This window comes from Populus euphratica, unplaced genomic scaffold (assembly GCF_000495115.2).
Source record: "Populus euphratica unplaced genomic scaffold, PopEup_1.0 scaffold110.1, whole genome shotgun sequence".
Lineage (NCBI taxonomy): Eukaryota > Viridiplantae > Streptophyta > Magnoliopsida > Malpighiales > Salicaceae > Populus > Populus euphratica.
The window spans coordinates 509,478-530,648 of NW_011499904.1; the positions used below are offsets into that span (position 1 = coordinate 509,478).

Consider the following 21,171-nt stretch of genomic DNA (forward strand, 5'->3'; position numbering starts at 1 on the left):
AGAGATAGTGACAACGACATTTGAGAATAATTGTTGAGCTTCCAGGTTCTAGCTCTATAAATGCAAGCTTCTTGGCATTGTTTTTCATATCCAAGAGCATAGAATCTCAAAAACATCAAATAACAATGAAGTCTACATTGTTGGTGTGGTTCTCCTTTCTTCTCTTCGCCTCTGTTCTCTCAGTGCCGTCAATAGAAGCTTATACTGAGCCGGTGCTTGACATTCAGGGCGAAGAACTTAAAGCAGGCGCGGAATACATCATCAGTTCTGCTATCTGGGGGGCTGGAGGCGGGGATGTTTCGGCGACCAATAAAACTTGCCCGGACGATGTTATTCAATACTCGTTGGACCTGTTACGAGGTCTTCCAGTTACCTTCTCACCTGCCAACTACGGAGATGATGTCATCCGAATTTCTACTGATCTTAACATAAAGTTTTCTATCAAGAAAGCTTGTGACCACTCGTCAGTTTGGAAGATTCAGAAATCTTCCAACTCGGAGGTGCAATGGTTTGTGACAACGGGTGGGGAAGAAGGAAATCCTGGTGTTGATACATTAACCAACTGGTTCAAGATTGAGAAGGCTGGTATATTAGGGTACAAGCTAGTTTTCTGTCCTAAAGACATTTGTCACTGCGGAGTTCTATGCAGGGATATTGGGATTTATTTTGAGAATAATAGAGGTAGAATTCTGTCTCTTAGTGATCAACTGTCACCTTTCGTGGTTGTGTTTAAGAAGGTTGGGCCTTTAAGTTCATCCATATGAACGCTGAAGCCTGAAAGTATAGTGGCGCTAAATAATGATGGAATAGGCTAGCTGCAATTGCCTCTAGTCATGTTTCTTGGCTTTTTCTTTCTTTCTAGGGGTCTCAATGGGTTCATTGTCTCTTACTCCAAGCAGAGCTACCTAGATATACCTAGCCAGCTATATGTTTCAATGGATGGATGATGTTTCAAAATAACAACAACAATAATAATAAAATAATGAGACCCTTTTTTATATTTTGTTTATATAACGTTGTGATATGATTTAAACTTAAGGTGGTCTCGGAGAAATTAAAAATGGATTCAGTTTTGTAGAACAGTAAGGCACCTCCATTGATATATAAGGCTAGAAAATATAGCTCGAGACATTCTTTGACAAATTGGAGCACAATTACAAGAAGCAGAATACTTGCACCACATGGCTTGACATAAAACCGAAAAGGAACCAATTAGACCTCCTTCTACGAGATTGTTGCAATCTTATACCTATAATCACGAATTTTGCGGGTGATCAATACGGTCTAATTAAGTTTTTTAATTGTTTTTTTTTAATATTTAATTATTTGATAATCCGAGTTAGTTTAGGTCAGGTTTTTTTCATTATTTTTTTGAATTTTTTTATTAATTTATTTTTTATTATTGTATTTTTTAAGTATCTCATTTAAAGTATTAATTGAACCAATGGTTCGGATGTCAACTTATTTTTCCTTGGCATTATTTTTTTGACTCAGAAAATTTGGCCAGCTACAAATCTAGGTAATTAACTATACCAGATCAATGTGGGATTGCAGAAAATGTAATAAACATTATATATATATATATATATAAAGTCCATCGTACCGGCATAGCTTTCTCCTGCTACGTACAAGTCATTTGATTTACGATGGGGAATTTTCTTGAACCAGTGACTTAAAAAGGCAAGCTGTGATTGACTCCTCCATTCTTTTAAGGTCTTCGGACTAGTTCGTGTAGAAGAAGCCCCAGTTCGCGGCCTCTACGAAGATGATATTTCCAGCTGTAAACTAAAAATATTATTCTATTTTTAATAAATAAAATAAAATAAAATATTATTTTTATAAAATTATTTTTTATTCCTCATTTATTTTTATTGAAAAAATAATTTGGGCATATAAGATCCACCAAAATAATTCTCATAATTGATTTAATATCCAAATACAACATCTCCTTACATTTATCCATCCCACGTCATTCACTCTACCATTCAAACAGACTCAAAACTAAATCTTACATTTTTGCATGATTTCCTTCCAAAAACAAAAATCATTCTAAAATCAAATCCTTAACAAAATTCTCATAAAATTCTTATAATTAAGATTAATATTTTCTTTATTTTTAATTTTTAATATTTAATTTACTAAAAATTTAATTTTTTAATTTTTTAAAATTAACTATTTCAGGTTTAATGATTCAAATCACATATTTAAAAAATTAACATATTTTTTTATAAAAAAACTTTTATAATTTTTATTTTTTATTAAGTTATTTTAATTATATAATCTATACTGCGAGTTTAGTAAAATATTTCACGTTAGCTTAATTTTAATTAACATTATTATATATTTATTGATTTTATTATATGTTTTCTTAACTTTATTTTAATATCTAAATATTATTTTTTATATAAAAAAAATAATTCAGCCTCTAGCGAATTGCGGGCACCGACGCTACTACTATTCTATTATGAGGTTGTGGCCAAACTACAAGCATAACAAATTAAAAGAGCCAAATTAACTAACGTTGGATGCCAAAAGGATATGCCAAAGCGCACGTGTTCTATGTACTAGTTTCTCCATTTCCATATAAATCACGTGGGTCGAAATGCAAATTAGAAGAGATTCATGAACACAAATGAACGATGAGGCGCTCTTCCTGTAATAAAGAAGTAGCAGACAAGATAAGCATCAACCAAGAAATAGTAATTTACTAGTAGTACCAGATAAGATGCTCTGACATTATACTTACAAAATCATTCCCCATGAACACTGCAAGCAAATAATGGTTTTAAAATTAAAAAGGAGAAGAAAAAAATATTGAGGAAATTCATTCTTTAGTGTTGAGCATTCCAATTCCAGCTCCATAAATCCAAGCTTCTCTCCCTTCAGTTTTTGCATCAAATTGAAAAATAAGAAAATCACGTCAAAATTAAATTAATTAAAAATTAAATTTTTTTATTAAACTCTCAGGTATAAAATTTTAGGGATTGTAGGTTTTAAATATTAAATTGAGTTTAAAAGATTTGTGCAAGTATACTTGTTTTTTTTCTTTATTTTTTAAAGCTAATATTTTTTTATAATTTTTTTTATAGTTTTGCTTTATTTTTTTTATGATTTGTCTTTTATGAAATTAATTTAACTTTTATAACTAAAGTCATTAGTTTCTCTTTCTTTTTTATTAGATTATACTGATTATATATCTATGATCACGATATTTATAAGTTAACTTAGATTGATTTAATTTTTTTCATTGTTATAAAGTCAGTCCAGCATTCATGACCACAGTTACTAATTTTAAAGGTGGAGATGATTTTTTTAGATTTTTTTTTAAAATAATTTATTTTAATTTTATTTTTAAATATTTAATTTATTAAAAATTAGTTTTTATGACTTTTCTTTTATTTTTTTATTTTTTTATTAGATTATCCTATGTGCTTACCACAAGCCTGAGACGACTTTTACTACTTCGCAAACTTTAAATCCTTAGATAAGAGCTAGGACGGATTGAATCAAAAGCTTTCTTTTTTTTTTGCTTAGACCGATAAAAGGAATAGGGGTGATGAGGTAAACTAAGTCAAAGGCATTGCTCTTCACTTCCTTTCAAGTAGGGGTAGGCTCGTGACCAAAACATAAAAAGAAGGAATTGCTCTAGTTTTGGATCAAGGTTTTCCATTATGATTATGGGATTTGTAGATTAATTCAAGTTGATTCATATTTGTTTCTATTGCTTTTTAATTTTTTTTTTAATTTTTATTCTTTAATATTGAGTTATTTGATATCCAGCTCCATAAATCCAAGCTTCTCTCCCTTCAGTATTTGCATCAAATTGAAAAATAAAAAAATCACGTCAAAATTAAATTAATTAAAAATTAAATTTTTTTATTAAACTCTCAGGTATAAAATTTTAGGGATTGTAGGTTTTAAATATTAAATTGAGTTTAAAAGATTTGTGCAAGTATACTTGTTTTTTTTCTTTATTTTTTAAAGCTAATATTTTTTTATAATTTTTTTTTATAGTTTTGCTTTATTTTTTTTATGATTTATCTTTTATGAAATTAATTTAACTTTTATAACTAAAGTCATTAGTTTCTCTTTCATTTCTATTAGATTATACTGATTATATATCTATGATCACGAGATTTATAAATTAACTTAGATTGATTTAATTTTTTTCATTGTTATAAAGTCAGTCCAGCATTCATGACCACAGTTACTAATTTTAAAGGTGAAGACGATATGATTTTTTTAAATTTTTTTTAAAATTAATTTATTTTAATTTTATTTTTAAATATTTAATTTATTAAAAATTAGTTTTTATGACTTTTCTTTTATTTTTTTATTTTTTTATTAGATTATCCTATGTGCTTACCACAAGCCTGAGACGACTTTTACTACTTCGCAAACTTTAAATCCTTAGATAAGAGCTAGGACGGATTGAATCAAAAGCTTTCTTTTTTTTTTGCTTAGACCGATAAAAGGAATAGGGGTGATGAGGTAAACTAAGTCAAAGGCATTGCTCTTCACTTCCTTTCAAGTAGGGGTAGGCTCGTGACCAAAACATAAAAAGAAGGAATTGCTCTAGTTTTGGATCAAGGTTTTCCATTATGATTATGGGATTTGTAGATTAATTCAAGTTGATTCATATTTGTTTCTATTGCTTTTTAATTTTTTTTTTAATTTTTATTCTTTAATATTGAGTTATTTGATAATTAAATTCATGATTTTATTTAATTTACTTTTGAATGGGGTTATCCTAGTATCACGATTAGGTCAGAAATTTTGCATCTTGACACGGGTGGGCTCAGATCGAGTTTTTTTAATTATATCTTTTTTTTTAATTTTCATTATTTAGCATTTTATTTGCTAGAAATTAAGTTTCAATATTTTTCCTTTTATTTTTCTTTCTATGAAGTTATCATGTTCTCATTTGATTTAGGCCATGTTTGTTCTAAGGAAAACCAATTCCGGAAATTCATTTTCCTCAATTTCCTATGTTTGGCATCAATATAAAATACTAGTCAAAGGAAACTTAATTCCGGTCAAAACAAAAAACATAACTTTACAAACAGAAAGTGTTTTCCTTTTGATAAGGAAAGGAAAATACTTTTCTTTTTTTCATTACACATATTTTTCTTAAATTCTCAAATCACTGTTTCTCTTTTTTCTTCGTAAACAATTAGTAGGAAGCAGGAACAAGTGAACAAGTGCATCATTTCTCTAGAATAATTGAAGCTCTTATTTCAGGTATTTGTTTTCCTTTATTTTCTTTATATGTTTTTATTTTTTTTCCTTTATGTTTTTATCTTCTTTGTTAGATCTGCAAGAATTATGACATAAATCCTTCATTTTCTTGATAAATCTGCTACCTGTCATATTTTTCCCATAACATAACATAATTTTCTTCTTCATCTTTCCTCATCACATTCGATGTGTTCAAAACAACTCAAATTCATCAAGCAAACCATAAAAAGCACATGTTTTCCAGTTTTCCTTACTCACATCCTATAGAACTGGCAGAACCAAATAAACCACAAATCAAAGCAAAATCAGTCAAAGCAAAATGCCCAAATTTTCCTAGCAAAATGCAGTCACTACCCTATTTACCCGTCCCCGGATCCAACCACTATATACTGGGTGGAAGCATAAAGAGAGAGAGGCAATGTGTAGAATTGGAATTAGCCACCATATCAAGGAATTAATCAACCCTTGCTCGTCTTTTTTTTTCAAGTCTCAGTAAAAGTAGTCAGGGGAGAGAGGGAGGAGAACTAGGAAGGAGGAGCGTGTCTTTGAGGTATACCCCTCTTGCCAATTGAATCTTCGATCTTTGTCCTGTTTTTTTTTTTTTTGCATAAAAAGAGGAAGTTAAGGAATTAGATAAAGAACAGGGGAATGACGAGAGAAACCGAGAGAGAAAGGGGAAGGGGAAGGGGAATGAGAGAAACCGAGATAAACTAAACAGGGAAAGGGGAAGGGATGACAAAAACCAAGAGGAGAAGGGGAAGGGGAAAGGAACCGAGAGAGAAAGGGGAAGGGGAAGGGAAATGAGAGAAATCATACAATCAAGAGGGAACACAGGAAAGGAAAGGGGAAGGGGAATGAGAGAAACCGAGATAAACGGAACAGGGAAAGGGGAAGGGGATGAGAGAAACCAAAACCGAATAGGAAAAGGGAAAGGGATGACAAAAACCAACAGGAGAAGGGGAAGGGGAAAAGGATGACAAAAATCAAAACTGAACAAGGGATGGGGGAGGGGATGAGAGAAGCCGAACAATTAGAGGAAGGGGCATAAGAGTTAATTGCAGGGGAACCCATCGAGACTGAGAGGAAGTTCAGTAAGGGAAATTAACATAATCAAATATAAAAACGTTGATGCTTGATTTTTTTGCCACAATTGTTGCTTTATTTTGCTATATTTATAAATGTGCTTGTTTTATTTTGCTTTGATTAATTCATGATTAGTGTTTAATTATATTTGTTATATATTGATAAATTTATGGGACGATGCTAGTAATTATATAGATTTCATTATGCAATGTGAACTTATGAATTGTATAATTTTCAAAGCAGTTTTATCATTGAGAAATTGAATTTTATGGTCTTAAATAATATATTTGAAGACCTTGTTTGTTTAGGAAATCAGATATCATTGCCATAACTATTTTTATGTCCTAGGACTTAATTTTTATGCCAACTCATCTAATAATCATTTAATTTGACCTCTAATTTGTATTTTTCTCTATTTTTAGGCATAATGGGGTTCAACTAGTTCCTAAATTTCCTTTAAAATTGCTGCTTAATTCCCTAACATGTTTTCTCCATATTGTCGGCCTTTATTTTATTTTTTATTTTTATTCAAAAAAGATAATTTTTAAAGAATAACACAGAGTTAGGTTATGACATAACCCATGACATAAAAAAGGAGGCCTAGCATGCGTTCTTGACCTCCTTTTTTGCGAATGAAGTGCAATGGCCTACCTAAGCCCACGTGTTTGGCCTATTTTGTTTTTAATTTTTTCTTTGAATTTGTATTTAAGTCTATTAAATCAGATTAATTAATATTTTGTTTGAGATTTTTTATTTAATATATTAAATTTTTATTTTTTTAACTAAGATCATAGCTTTTTTGTTATTTGTGCAAGTACTTTTTTTTTTACTATTGTTCATAATATTTTTTCTTTAAAAAAACCATCATTAAGTTTCTTTCCTACACATTTTTATTTTTAATATCTTGTATTTAACTAAAAACATAATTTCAATCCTTGAGTTAGAAAAATAAAAGAAAGAGTTATTCAAAAATAAAAGAGGAGAGAGAGAGTTATTAGCTGATTAATTACAACGATCAAGAAAATTATTTTTGGTGCCAATAAATTATTTTTGGTGTCAATAAATTCTAATTCACGAGAGAGTTTTCATTTAGATTTTTTTTTATTTATATCTTATTGGAAGAAGTAGATGGAAAAAGAAAATTTATTTTGATTTAATTTTGTTTTTTTTTAAATCTTTTTGGGGGTGTTTTAGCTGAGAAATTGGCCCATTAATGTTCTAAGACCCTTTACTTATGTGTTTTTAGGTTAAAAATATTTTTTTGATTGAAAAAACCATTGTTTTATTTTCTTGTTAACTCTTCTATAGTCGGAATATGAAAATATAGTTTCTGTTCAATTTTTTATTCATTTGGGCTATCCTTTAACTTGTTTAGTCAATTAAGTACTATCTAACATGATTTAGTTTAAAATGTAGGTAGGGAAAGGGTACAACCTCAAGGTCATTTGTATATTACGAATATCAAGAACCAAAATCGGTTTTAAACACTGTTAATAATTAATTAATTTATTGACTTAGCTTTTTTTCTCCATTATAAATTTCACAATTATTTTCAGGACAAGTCGTTATCATGAGCACTTATAGTTTGATACGATGTCTGCGAAACATGTTTGCGAAATAATTTGTGTAGAAGAGATCCATGAACACGAAGGATGACGTGCCATTCCTATAATTATTGAGTAGCAGACAGGATAAGGATCGACAGAAAAATAATATTGTATTGGCAGATAAGATGCTCAGACATTATACTTAAAAAATAATATTAGTAATGACAGATCAAATGCTTTGATATTAACCTTTGTTAGGAGGAGGTAGTTTTCGTAAAAAAAATGAAAATTTATTTTTTATTATAATTAATATTATTTTATTATATTTAGTTAATGTTTCATATTTATTAAATTTGTAATAAGGATTTAATTAAGATATTAATATATATTATGAATTTACCTATGATGTTAAATGTTACGAAGAACTCATCAAAATCAACATGGTTAACTAAAACTCAAATCAACACTGTATGGTCAATTTTGTTATAAATTATTGTTATTATAATTTATTGAACTCATCATAAAACATGTTTGGCACTAATAATAATTATTTTATTATTTCTCAATTTTGCAGATGCTTATCTTATCTTATATATATATTAGTTTATTGTATTCATAGATTTATAGTAATTTATATTTTAAATTAGTATTTCCTTTGGCTTTTTGCCCTTTTAATAACTTCTTGTTCAAACCACATGGTTTTTATGATAAATGATAAACATGAATATTTAAAGAAAACATTAAAAACATAAAAAAAAAACTATGAGAGAATGCATTTTGGACTCGTACAATTTTCTTCTCATATTTTTGGTTATTTAATCTTTTTTAATGTAATCCTTTTATATTTAGATTTTTTAAAATTGTGCTTCATAATTTATTTTGATTAACTTCATAAAGGTTTTAAGCAATGAAAGAAAAAGTTCTCATATTAAATTGATTCTTGATTTGGTAAAATCAAATTCTATTTTCTTGAATAAATAGAATTAAAAATCTAATAATGAAAACTAATGCTAATATAAAATCTCATCCTTTTTTTTATTGTTTTCGATGTAGCTAAAGCGCGATTTAAACTTTTCTGGTCCCTAAAGTTTTTTCTAATTAATGTTTTTGAGGTTTTAACATTTTGTTTCAAATTTTATTTTATTTATATTTCAATCCTTGAGCCAAAGAAATAGAAGAGGAAGTCATTAAAAAATACAAAAGGAAAGAGAGAATCATAAGGTTTCCACGTTACAACAATCAAGAAAATCATTCTTAGAATAAATGAACTCTAATACATAAGTGGAGTTTCATTTAAATGCTTTTTTTTTGTTATTTCTTATCGTGTTTTGCATTACATTTTTTACCAATTTAAGGGTGTTTTTGGCTCAGAAATTGGTTCATTGATGTTCTAAGACCTTTTTCTTAAGTGTTTTTAAGTTAAAAATACTTTATGGTTTAAAAAGAAAATACAATGTTAATCAACTCAAAAAATAAGAAAATTAAGAAGAAAAATGAAGAAAGTCAATATACCTTAGGATGAGAAGAGAATGTTTAATCTCGGGTGAGAATGAGAAAGAGAAAGGAAGACAAAACGAGAGAAATGGGTGTGTGAGAGAAGAAGATGAAGCCCCGATCTGTCATGATTAAAGTCTTTTATTTTAGTTTTTATCGACAAGATTACCGATGGACTATTAAATACTAATAATTTTAATATTTTGTTTGGTGATTCTGTCTATAAAGTCAAGTGAGAATTTTCAACTTGCGCGAAAATTTTTAGAAAGCCCCTTTAAAAATTACTAACAATTTTTCATTATGTCAGTAATTTTAATTGAAAAAAAATGAATAATCAAAAGATCATTAATTATCATTACATTGAGAAGTGAACAATTATCATGGTTTATAGAATATATCAATGGACACATTCCATCGGTATACCTATATATAATAACTATCATGAACAGTGTTGTGACAAGCACGACATCGAATGGTAGATCTGTCTCTTGAGAGTGTTAAAAAGGAGATTTGAGTATAATCATAAAATTATGATTATGAGTTCATGAGTCACCATCTATAGTATACAAGAGTTTGGGTAAAGAACTAGTTGTGTAAAGAAAAGATGCATAATCTCTAGTACACCTACCTAAGATAAACTACATTATTATTTGATTGTTTTTCTAAGTTGTGTTTATATCCATTGGTCTTTTTTTAATATCTAAGGACAGATCTTCTTTCATGAGATAGTCTCTACCTTATCAAGTGGAATCCTAAACATCATAAATTCTAATATCACATTTATTTTGCATTTTATATTTTTAATACCTGATGGTATACTTTACGATGTAATTTTATATCTTTAAATATTAAAATCTAAACTCCAAATATTAATTAAACAAAATAATTGTTGAAATATTTTTGATATTTTGATTAAACCTAATGAATATTAATAAACTAACTATGATATCCATTTTTCATTTTATATCTTTTTATATAAAATATACATGAAAAACATGTAGGATTTAGTTATATGCATAAAGACTAAAACATTTTTTTTTTGTTGAAAGAAGAAATTAATTTAAGCTTTTTTTTGAATTTTTTATTTTAATTTTTTTTGTGGAAAAGACCGGGTATTTTTAATACTGAATTTGTATATTACAATGTAAGTCTATAACCCGATATTAAATAAAATTATTGAAAAAACATGTAGGGGACCTATAGATATTTTTAAAATACCTTTTGAAAATTTTGATTTTGTTTACATTCTTATATTATTTATTTATTAACTGAGCTAGATCTGACCCAACCATTTAGGTCAGAACCGGTCAGGTCGGGTTAGGCTAACTGATAACCCAACTGAATTTTCTCTTTTTCTTAGGTTGGGTCGAAACGAGTCCAATCCACGTCTTGTTATTTACGTTTCTACCATTTGCATACATAATTCTAGATGCAAATGGATATTAGAGGGTTTTAAAAAAGAAAAGGAAGTGGGAGGCTTACCTAGGCAAAGGAAAAAAGGTGTTGGAGGAGTTCCTCATTGTATTGAGAGTCTGATGTGCGCCGATGATATTAACGGTGGCTAAAGCATGGCAAAAGAAGTAGTAGAAAACCAGTGCAGAAAAAAAAATAATGGCTCAGTGAGAAGTTGATTTTCTTTAGACTTTGGCTTTTAATTTCTTAATGTTAAATGTCTAGAATCCACCTCTACATATAGTGAGTGAAAGAGGAACATTTTATCTCTTTTGAGAACCAATCTTGGCTATTAATTCGAATCGAAAGGATCCCAACCATTTGTTCAAAGTTGATATCATGACCTGAAAAAATTAGTAGCTAAAAGCTGTTTGAGTTGGCTACTTTAGGGCAACGCCACAATGGATGTAAGGCTAGTTGGCCAGCAAGACCTACTTTAGGGTGTAGTACAATGTCAAGTTATCATAAGGGTATATGGTTTGCTTTGTTTAGTAGGGGAAAAGAGGCATTAAATGGTCTTAAAAAATACACATCTGAGCAGCTTTTTTGGGTAAAAAAAAAAAAGATGATGAACAATAACCAGACAACATGTTGTCTATTTATATTGAACTTCTGATTTTATACAATTTCATCCTTGTCAAACTTCAACATCAACACAAAATTTCAGTACCTTTTTTATTATGGTTCCTGATCTTGGATTTATACAAATTGACTATTAAATTTTTAATTTTCATCAATTTCACCCTTGATTTGAATTAATTAAGCTCTTAGAGTTCAACACCTTTTTAAAAAAGATTTCTAGCTATAAATTTTTTCAATTTAACCCCCTAATTGACTACAAAACTTTGATTTTCTTGTTATTTTACCCCTGATTTAAATCAATTGACTTTGTAAAAATTAAGTTTAGTCCTCTAAAATCTTAATATTCTTAATTAAGCTCAAATTGGATTCCCAAACTTAGTCTTTTACTAATAAAGTTATTCTTAATTAAGCTCAAATTGGGTTCCCAAACTTAGTCTTTTATCAATTAAGTCCTTGATAAAATTAAGTCCCTAATAAAATTAATTTGATCCTTTCAAAGTATAATTAAGTCTTTTCACTTAATTAAATCCTTTAATTTAATCCAAATTAACTCTTAAATATAATTAAACTTTTGTTTGATTCATGATTAAATCAAATTGACATGTTAAAAATCTAATCATATCCCTGAACTTAATTTTTATGCAGACTCGTCCAATAATCATTTAATTTAATCTTAAATCTAAATTATACTTGAAATTTGTCCAAAATTTCACCTTAATTTTTCTGCATATACTTAGGATCTTCTTCGGCCATGTTTTACCACATTACCGATTTTCATGTTATTTTAATATCTTCTTACAATATAGAAAAAAAGAAGAAGAAAATTTTGAGAAGTAACTAAGAAAAGAGTTGTGAAAAACAGTTCCAAGGTTAAGAGTAGCAGTTCTCATCTAGGTTTCCTTTCAATTTTTTATTAATCTGGGCTATCCTTTAACTTGTTTAGTCAATTAAGTATTAATTCTAACATGATTTAGTTTAAAAGGTCGGTAGGGGAAGGGTACAACCTAAAGGTCATCTGTATATTACAAATATCAAGAACCAAAATCGGTTTTAAACAATGTTAATAATTAATTTATTTCTTGACTTAGCCTTTTTTCTTCATTATAAATGTAACAATTATTTTCAGGATAAGTCGTTATAATGAGCACCGACAATTTGACAATAATGATACGATGTCTGCGTACAATATAAGAATGCGAAACATGTTTGTGAAATAATTTGTGTTTGATGTTTTAATTCATAAACTTATTTCATAATAATAATAAAAAAAGTAGAAGAGATCCATGAACAGGAAGGATGACATGCCCTTCCTATAATTATTGAGTAGCAGACAGGATAAGTATGGACAGAAAAAGAATACTGTACGGGCAGATAAGATGCTCTGACATTATACTTCAAAAATAATATTAGTGGTGGCAGCTAAAATGCATTGATGTTAACCTTTAGGAGATAGTTTTTGTAAAAAAAAATTTAAAAAAAATTATTATAATTAATATTATTTTATGGTATTTAGTTAATGTTTCTATTTATTAAATTTGTAATAAGGATTCTATTAAGATATTAATATATAATATGAATTTATTTACTTATATCAAGTACTGCACAGAACTTTAAAAAATTTATATTTATATTTGAAATCTAAAAAGAAAAATTATCTATCTATACTGATGCATCGATAATATTTATACTTATAAAAATATAATATAAAAATCATTCTCTAGAAACCATCCTTAAATTAACAATTATTGTCACTACAAAACAGTGTAGCCATCAATCTTTTATGCAACTCTATGATCTCCTCTCACTTCTCTGTGATCAAGGATCTATTAATATTTGCATGATTCAATTTAAGTGAAGAGCAGTAACTCATTAAAATCAATAGTATAGTTAGTTAAAGCTAAAATCAATATGGTTAATTAAGATATTAATATATATATTATAAATTTATTTACGATATTAAATTAAATATTGTGAAGAACTCATCAAAATCAACATGGTTACTAAAACTTAAATCAACACTATATGGTCAATTTTGTTATAAATTATTGTTATTATAATTTATTGAACTCATCAGAAAACGTGTTTGGCACCAATAATAATTATTTTTTATTATTTTTTAATTTTACATATACTTATCTTGTATATATACTAGTTTATTGTATTCATGGATTTATAGTTATTTATGTTTTAAATTAGTATTTGCTTTGGCTTTTTGCCCCACTGAATATCCTGCAAACCCAGTAGGGCATGTAAGACACCACGGGGGTGACAGACGTGCACGCTAGGGCTTGAACCCAGGTGCAGTGGAAGGAGACAAGTCCCTTTCACCGCTAGACCAAGCCCTAGTTTGCTTTTTGCCCCTTTAATAACTTGTTGTTCAAACCACATGGTTTTTATGATAAATGATAAAGATGAATATTTAAAGAAAACATTAAAACATTAAAAAAAAAAAACATAAGTGTTTTTCTCCAGCCTATGAGGGAATGCATTTTGGACTCATACAATTTTTTTTCTTATTTATTTAGCTACTTAAGTTTTTTTTTGTCAATGTGATCCTTCCATATTTAGTTTATTTAAAATTATACTTGATAATTTATTTTGGTTAACTTTGTAAAGGTTTCAAGCAATGAAAAAAAAGGTTCTCTTATTAAATTGATGCTTAATTTGGTAATATCAAATTTAATTCATGTTTTTGAGGTTTTAACATTTTGTTTCATAACTTTATTTTATTTATATTTCAGCCAAAGAAATAAAAGAGGGACTCATTGAAAAATAAAAGAGGAGAAAGAGAGTCATAAGGTTTCCACATTACAACAATCAAGAAAATCATTCTTAGTATCAATAAACTCTAATTCATAAGTGGAGTTCCCTTTAAATGCTTTTTTTTTTAATTTCTTATCATGTTTTGCATTATTTGTTTTTACCAATTTAAGGGTGTTTTTGGCTCATAAATTGATTCATTGATGTTAGACCCTTTTCTTAGGTGTTTTTAGGTTAAAAATATTTTATGGATTGAAAAAACCATTACTTCATTTTCTTGTCACTTCTTCAATAATCAAAATATGAAACACAATTGACGCATTGTTTGCATTTTTTTAAACAAAAAATGAGACGACAATACATCATTCACCCCTTAACATAAAAAGGAAGTCTAATATCAGATTCGAGTACTTGATTGCTCATATGATGGCCACTGGAGACTTATATAATTGTTAACGTCAGGGCCTATGAGATTAGTCATGGTGCGCGCAAGTTGGTCCGGACACCCATGTTAGGTGCGCGCAAGTTGGCCCGAACACCCATGTCAATCTAAAAACAAAAAGGAAGCCTAATGTGCATGCCTGACCACTTTCTTTGTGAGACAAGCATGCGGGTCAACCTAAACCCACATGGTTGGTTTATTTATTCTTTAATATTTTATATTTTTCTTTAAAGTTTGATATAAGTTTGTTAAAATTGATTAATTAACAATTTATTTGAGATTTTTTTTAATTGAATACAATTTAATTTTTACTTTTTTAACTTAATCATAGCTTTTTTATTATATTCACAGGTGCTTTTTTGTCCAATTGTTTGTAATTTTTTAAAAAACGTTTATCTGATCGTTTTCTTACATATACTTATTTTTATTATTATTTAGTTAAATAAAAAATATTTTCAAAAAATATTAGATCTAACTAGGTCATGTATTTAGTGAATTGTCTGAGTGAATCTACGATATTATCATCTTAATATTTAAAAAATAATATTAAAAGTTATTTTTTTATTTTTTTTAAGTCAAATCAGGTTTTATTAGGTAAAATAGACAAATCTTTAACTTATTTTGTGATCCAAGCCATATAAATATTAACTCCAACCTGATATATTTCGTTTAAAACATGGGTCGATAAATGGCCAGCCTAACAGGTCATTTGAATATTGCAAATACCAAGGAACCAAAATCGGTTTTAAACAATGCTACTTAATTTATTTTTAGGCTTAGATTTTTTATCCCATTATAAATTTGACAATTATTTACAGGATAAGTCGTTATCATGAGCACGTATAGTGTGGCCGTATATATGTGAATAATGATAAGAAGTCTAAGTACTGTGTAAGAATGCGAAACATGTTTGCGAAATAATTTGCGGTTGATGTTTAAATCCATAAAATTATTTCATAATGTAAAAAAAAAAAAGAGAGAGATAGTGACAACGACATTTGAGAATAATTGTTGAGCTTCCAGGTTCTAGCTCTATAAATGCAAGCTTCTTGGCATTGTTTTTCATATCCAAGAGCATAGAATCTCAAAAACATCAAATAACAATGAAGTCTACGTTGTTGGTGTGGTTCTCCTTTCTTCTCTTCGCCTTTGTTCTCTCAGTGCCGTCAATAGAAGCTTATACTGAGCCGGTGCTTGACATTCAGGGCGAAGAACTTAAAGCAGGCGCGGAATACATCATCAGTTCTGCTATCTGGGGGGCTGGAGGCGGGGATGTTTCGGCGACCAATAAAACTTGCCCGGACGATGTTATTCAATACTCGTTGGACCTGTTACGAGGTCTTCCAGTAACATTCTCACCTGCCAGCTCCGACGATGATGTCATCCGAGTTTCTACTGATCTTAACATCAAGTTTTCTATTGAGAAAGCCTGTGACCACTCATCAGTCTGGAAGATTCAGAAATCTTCCAACTCGGAGGTACAATGGTTTGTGACAACGGGTGGGGCAGAAGGAAATCCTGGTGTTGATACATTATTCAACTGGTTCAAGATTGAGAAGGCTGGCATATTAGGGTACAAGCTAGTTTTCTGTCCTAAAGACATTTGTCACTGCGGAGTTCTATGCAGGGATATTGGGATTTATTTTGAGAATAATAGAGGTAGAATTCTGTCTCTTAGTGATCAACTGTCACCTTTCGTGGTTGTGTTTAAGAAGGTTGGGCCTTTAAGTTCATCCATATGAACGCTGAAGCCTGAAAGTATAGTGGCGCTAAATAATGATGGAATAGGCTAGCTGCAATTGCCTCTAGTCATGTTTCTTGGCTTTTTCTTTCTTTCTAGGGGTCTCAATGGGTTCATTGTCTCTTACTCCAAGCAGAGCTACCTAGATCATGGCTATGCAGGTCTAGTGATGTACCTAGCTATATGTTTCAATGGATCCATGTATGATGTATCAAAATAATAAAATAATGAGACCCTTTTTTATATTTTGTTTATATAACGTTGTGATATGATTTAAACTTAAGGTGGCCTCGGAGAAATTAAAAATGGATTCAGTTTTGGAGAACAGTAAGGCATCTCCATTGATATATAAAGCTAGAAAATATAGCTCGAGACATCCTTTGACAAATTGGAGCACAATTACAAGCAGCAGAATACTTGCACCACATGGCTTGACATAAAACCGAAAGGGAACGAATTAGACCTCCTTCACGTGTAGTGAGCAAAATCTTTTAAGAATGGAGATACAAAACAAAGAGATCTTCATAGACAGAACATCCTATCAAAGAATAAGAATATAATTGTTTTATGGATTGATGTTGGAGTTTTTATCATTAGGTTAACAATATATTATAACTACACCATGATGATAGCTTATTAATAGATATATTTATAAAACAATAAAACTAATTTAAATCTAAAATAAAATTTGATTATTTTAGAAAACTTGTTTGAATGAAACATCTATATTTTTCGATTGTTAGAATATACCTATAAAAATAAAAAAAATCTTCAATAAAAAAATCTTAGATTATTTGATTTAGTTTTGTATATACATTTTAATTTTAATTAAAGCTTCAACTTCAAGTAAAGAATAATAACTCATTAAATTAAAACTCAAATCAACACATATATCTCAATTATTGCTTGGTAAGATAAAATATACTTGATGAATTTCAGTTTTTGCTGTTTGTTTTCCCATCGAATCCTACTTTTTTGTACACTTTTCATGTTTTTTACAAATATCATGTGTATTTTCTTTTTGTTGATGGATGCTATGCTAATTTATTTATTTTTTGAATTAGCTTCTTTTTTTTTCAATCATAAATTTGACAATTAATTACAGGACTGAGCAGTGCCAAAATTTAGGTATAAGTCGTCATCGTGAGCACGTATAGTTTGGCCATATGCGAATAATGATATGATGTCTGCGTTCTGTGTAAGAATGCGAAACATGTTTGCGAAATAATTTGTGGTTGATGTTTAAATTCATAAACTGAATAATTAATTTGTAATTGTTAATTTTACTTGAATTTTGTTATAAGTATTATTATATTAAAAAAAAACTATTTCAAATTAGAGAACTCACCGATAACAAATCCATTTGATATAGTAATTAATGATATTATTATTATTAAAGAATACTGAAAGAGGTCTTTTTGCTACTAGTGTTCATGTACTCGTAACATTGTAGATTAAAAAATAATTTAGTTATTAAATTTTTATTTTATATAATTTAACTCATATGATTATAAATTAGCATCCAATTGTATTTTATTTTTTAAAAAAAAAAACTAAATTAAATGATAAGAAACTAAAGTGAAAAAAACAGGTGGAATGGATAACGGATTTGAAATTTGTTTTAAATTTTTTTTTTCTATCTCCCATCTTTTTTATCTAATAGGAAAAAGGATCCCTCTAATTTTTAAAAATTCAAATTTGATCTTGAACTTTATTATTAATTTTTTATCTAATAGGAAAAAAGATCCCTTTAATTTTTAAAAATTCAAATTTGATCTTGAACTTTATTATTAATTTTTTTTTTTTGGAAGAAAAGAGAATGAGCTGTTGGATTCTAGCGTAGAGAAAATATTAATTACTAAAATTCTAAAATAAATTGTCTAATAGCAATAATGTAAAAACAAATAGTTATAGTGACACCGACATTTGAATTAAAAAAATTTGTCTATTAGGTACAAAACTAAAAAATGTGGGTTTTTTTTACTATGTAAAAGTGCATTGTTCATCCTTTTATACATTATTGTGGATGGATTGTGTAATTTTTTTTTAATTTGATCCTTAAACTCTTTTTCCAGCGAATTAGTCTTAACTAAAGATCAAATAATTTTGAATTTTTTATGAAAGAGTGGGACAGAAAGATAAGGGATCGAAATGACAAGGATACCAAACATGGGTGGCATGCTATAAGTTTTATAAAAGATACACTTACATCCTCAAACTTCAAAAAGAACGCAGACCATACAATTTCGATACCTCAATATTTTTCAAATTCAAATTTGGTACAAAAATTTATTTTTATTATTTTTAGTTCCTTGTTCAGAGAGAAGTCACCGAATTCCAACGGTAAAGAAAGAAAAATATCATTGATATCGATGTATACTATCAAAATAGATAATATTTATGTCAAATGGTTTTATTTGATGGGAAGAGTTCACATTAGGTGTTTTTCTTACCTTTAAAGTTCATGAAAAAACATCTAAACTCGGTTGATTTTTTATTTCTGGTTGATTTTGGTTTTTAAAATGGTATTTTTAGGCCATGGATAGGTTTATTACGATTCCTAAGATGTTTTATAAGTGTTTTTGATCGAAATGGATTGAAAAATAGATTTTAGGATCAAAACAATTTAAGCTCTGATTTTCCAGTCACCCTAATAGCTGGAATCTGGGCAAGATCAGACAACTCTTCTTTTGCCTCAAAATAGGTTTTTTAGTCAAAAAACTTAAGTCTTAATTTTTCACCCTAATGATGTGTTGTCTCTGCCTCATTAGATAACACATTATTTGATTTTTTACAATATATTGTCCACTCTAATTGTAACTAAGAAAAATAAGATCCAATCGCACAAAACTACTAAGATAGGCCTACACATTGCCCTTAACAAAATCGGCTAGATGGACTAGTTTGGTCTTTGTTTTTTTTTTAATTTTTTTAAATTAATGATTTTTTTTATGATTTTTTTTCTAAATTTTTTAATTTATATATATATTTGTACCTCTTCTCTCTTTTATTATGTTTGAAAAGCTTCTTTTAAATTATGATTTTTTTATTATATAATTAAATTCAAAGAGTTTTCTGATTCATCTGTAATTTTTTTATCTTTTATATGGATAAATTTTATTTTTGATAAAAATAAATTCATATAATATTTCTAATATGCGCAAGTGTTTTTTACTCCTTTTATTTTATTCAATTAATTTAATTTGTATCTTTATTTCTATTATTGTTTGATTAAATAAAAAATTATTTAATATACAAATTTAGAAAAAAAATTAGATAAATATCCCATCTTTCAAAATTAAATATTTTGATCTCTATCTATCTTTTAATTTTTCAAGTATTATTTTTAGATATCATTAATGAATTTTTATTTATTAATTCACATGCATAGTTCTTATTTGATTATAAGTATACATAAATTTTTTTATTTGAACTTAAATTTTTTAAACTATAAAAATATATTAAAAAAAAAATAGTTCTTATTTGATTATAAGTATACATAAATTTTTTTATTTGAACTTAAATTTCTTAAACTATAAAAATATATTAAAAAAAATATATGCATATATAATTTTTTTATAAAACATAAAAATAATTGACCTGCAACAAAGCAGGTTACATAACTAGCCAAATAAACAAGTTTCTCAACAACAAAATGCCAAAGAGATCAAAAAGACGTGCAGAATTTCCTTAATTATTAATTTATAATTGTGGAGCTTCCAAATTAAAACTAAAAAAACTTGGAAGGGATGCTAAAAACATCATTTCCCTGAACAAATTTACCATCTTTTACTCAGGATCAAATAAATTTATGTTTTTCCATTCACATCAAGTAATTGTTTGCAGACAATATACCGTTGAATTAAAAAATAAAAAAACCACATATATATATTCTCAAATCTCTGAGCTTTTCTATTAGAACCAAGTAAATACAAATCTTGAGTCTGAAGAACCAGCTCAAACAGTTTCCAAAAGAAAAACCAAGGCATCAGAAGGAATGAAAATTAAAAAAGAGGAGCAGTTTGGTCTCCAAGATTCACAGTGTGCATCGAATTAAACAAGGTTGCAGTTGCATTCAACGTAATTATACATAAAAAAACGAGGTAGAAATGAATAGCCTGTGGATAAAAATGGAAGCAGATATCACCCTGCTAACATAACATTCAACGATCAGTCGAGTCAAATACAAGTTTCGCTCTGCACCATCTGGTTGACGCTTCCCTGTGCCACTAAAAATCTGCTGTCTATATAATTAAGCAAGAAAGCAAATTATTGGGGGAGGATGGGACTGGCGAGAACTCAGGGTCGGAGTCCATGCATCAAATTACATTTCCCTTCTAGTGCCAGAACAACTTGTACTAAATCAAGATACCTTTAGATATTGACCTATGCTATGACCATCGCCTGAACTGTGTCCAAGTCTGACATTTTCTTGATCCTGCACGAGGCCAGAAAGGCATGAGGGAATGACAATAGGGCCAACTCATAAATACAAAAAAATTTACTTTAACAAAAATAGAAAAAACAATCTCATAAGCAATGTACATAACAAATATTGATCCACATCATCAAAGTTTACTTTCATCAACGGGCCTGTGTCTACAGCAAAATTAAACAGCTTGACAGGATTTGATGTTGTTTCAGAAGCTTTCTCCTTCACGCACATCAACGGGCCTGTGTCTACAGCAAAATAAAACAGCTTGACAGGATTTGATGTTGCTGAAGAAAAGAAGTTTCAGAAGCTTTCTCCTTCACAGAAAAGCTCTTGCTGTTTTAGATTTTTATTTTTATTTTTACATTTTTAGCATGTTTTCTCACCTACATGTGATGCG

At 28.5% G+C, this 21,171-nt stretch overlaps 3 protein-coding genes and 1 long non-coding RNA gene across 6 annotated transcripts in view; 2 read left to right on the forward strand and 2 right to left on the reverse strand.

The window, feature by feature from the left end:
• The first annotated feature begins 72 nt into the window (after positions 1-72).
• Positions 73-910, forward strand: LOC105133222 (21 kDa seed protein-like). The gene is made up of 2 exons (XM_011037101.1): positions 73-765; positions 800-910. Exon 1 carries the CDS (start codon positions 126-128, stop codon positions 762-764), a length of 639 nt encoding a protein of 212 aa, XP_011035403.1. The 5' UTR covers positions 73-125; the 3' UTR covers position 765; positions 800-910.
• LOC105133221 (uncharacterized) lies at positions 848-16,591 on the reverse strand. Its single transcript, XR_843746.1, has 2 exons — positions 16,482-16,591; positions 848-905 (listed from the first exon to the last, which is right to left on the reverse strand). It is a non-coding gene; the product is annotated as an uncharacterized LOC105133221 (long non-coding RNA).
• LOC105133220 (21 kDa seed protein-like) lies at positions 15,647-16,568 on the forward strand. Its single transcript, XM_011037100.1, has 2 exons — positions 15,647-16,341; positions 16,376-16,568. Exon 1 carries the CDS (start codon positions 15,702-15,704, stop codon positions 16,338-16,340), a length of 639 nt encoding a protein of 212 aa, XP_011035402.1. The 5' UTR covers positions 15,647-15,701; the 3' UTR covers position 16,341; positions 16,376-16,568.
• A 3,736-nt stretch (positions 16,592-20,327) lies between the features above and the next one.
• Positions 20,328-21,171, reverse strand: part of LOC105133223 (CDT1-like protein b) — a 4,295-nt gene continuing 3,451 nt past the window's right edge. For all 3 annotated transcript variants that reach the window (XM_011037102.1, XM_011037105.1, XM_011037103.1), the window contains exon 8: positions 20,328-20,777. In XM_011037102.1, the coding sequence (XP_011035404.1) occupies positions 20,726-20,777 (52 nt within the window). In that variant the 3' untranslated portion in view covers positions 20,328-20,725. The remainder of the gene's footprint in view (positions 20,778-21,171) is intronic.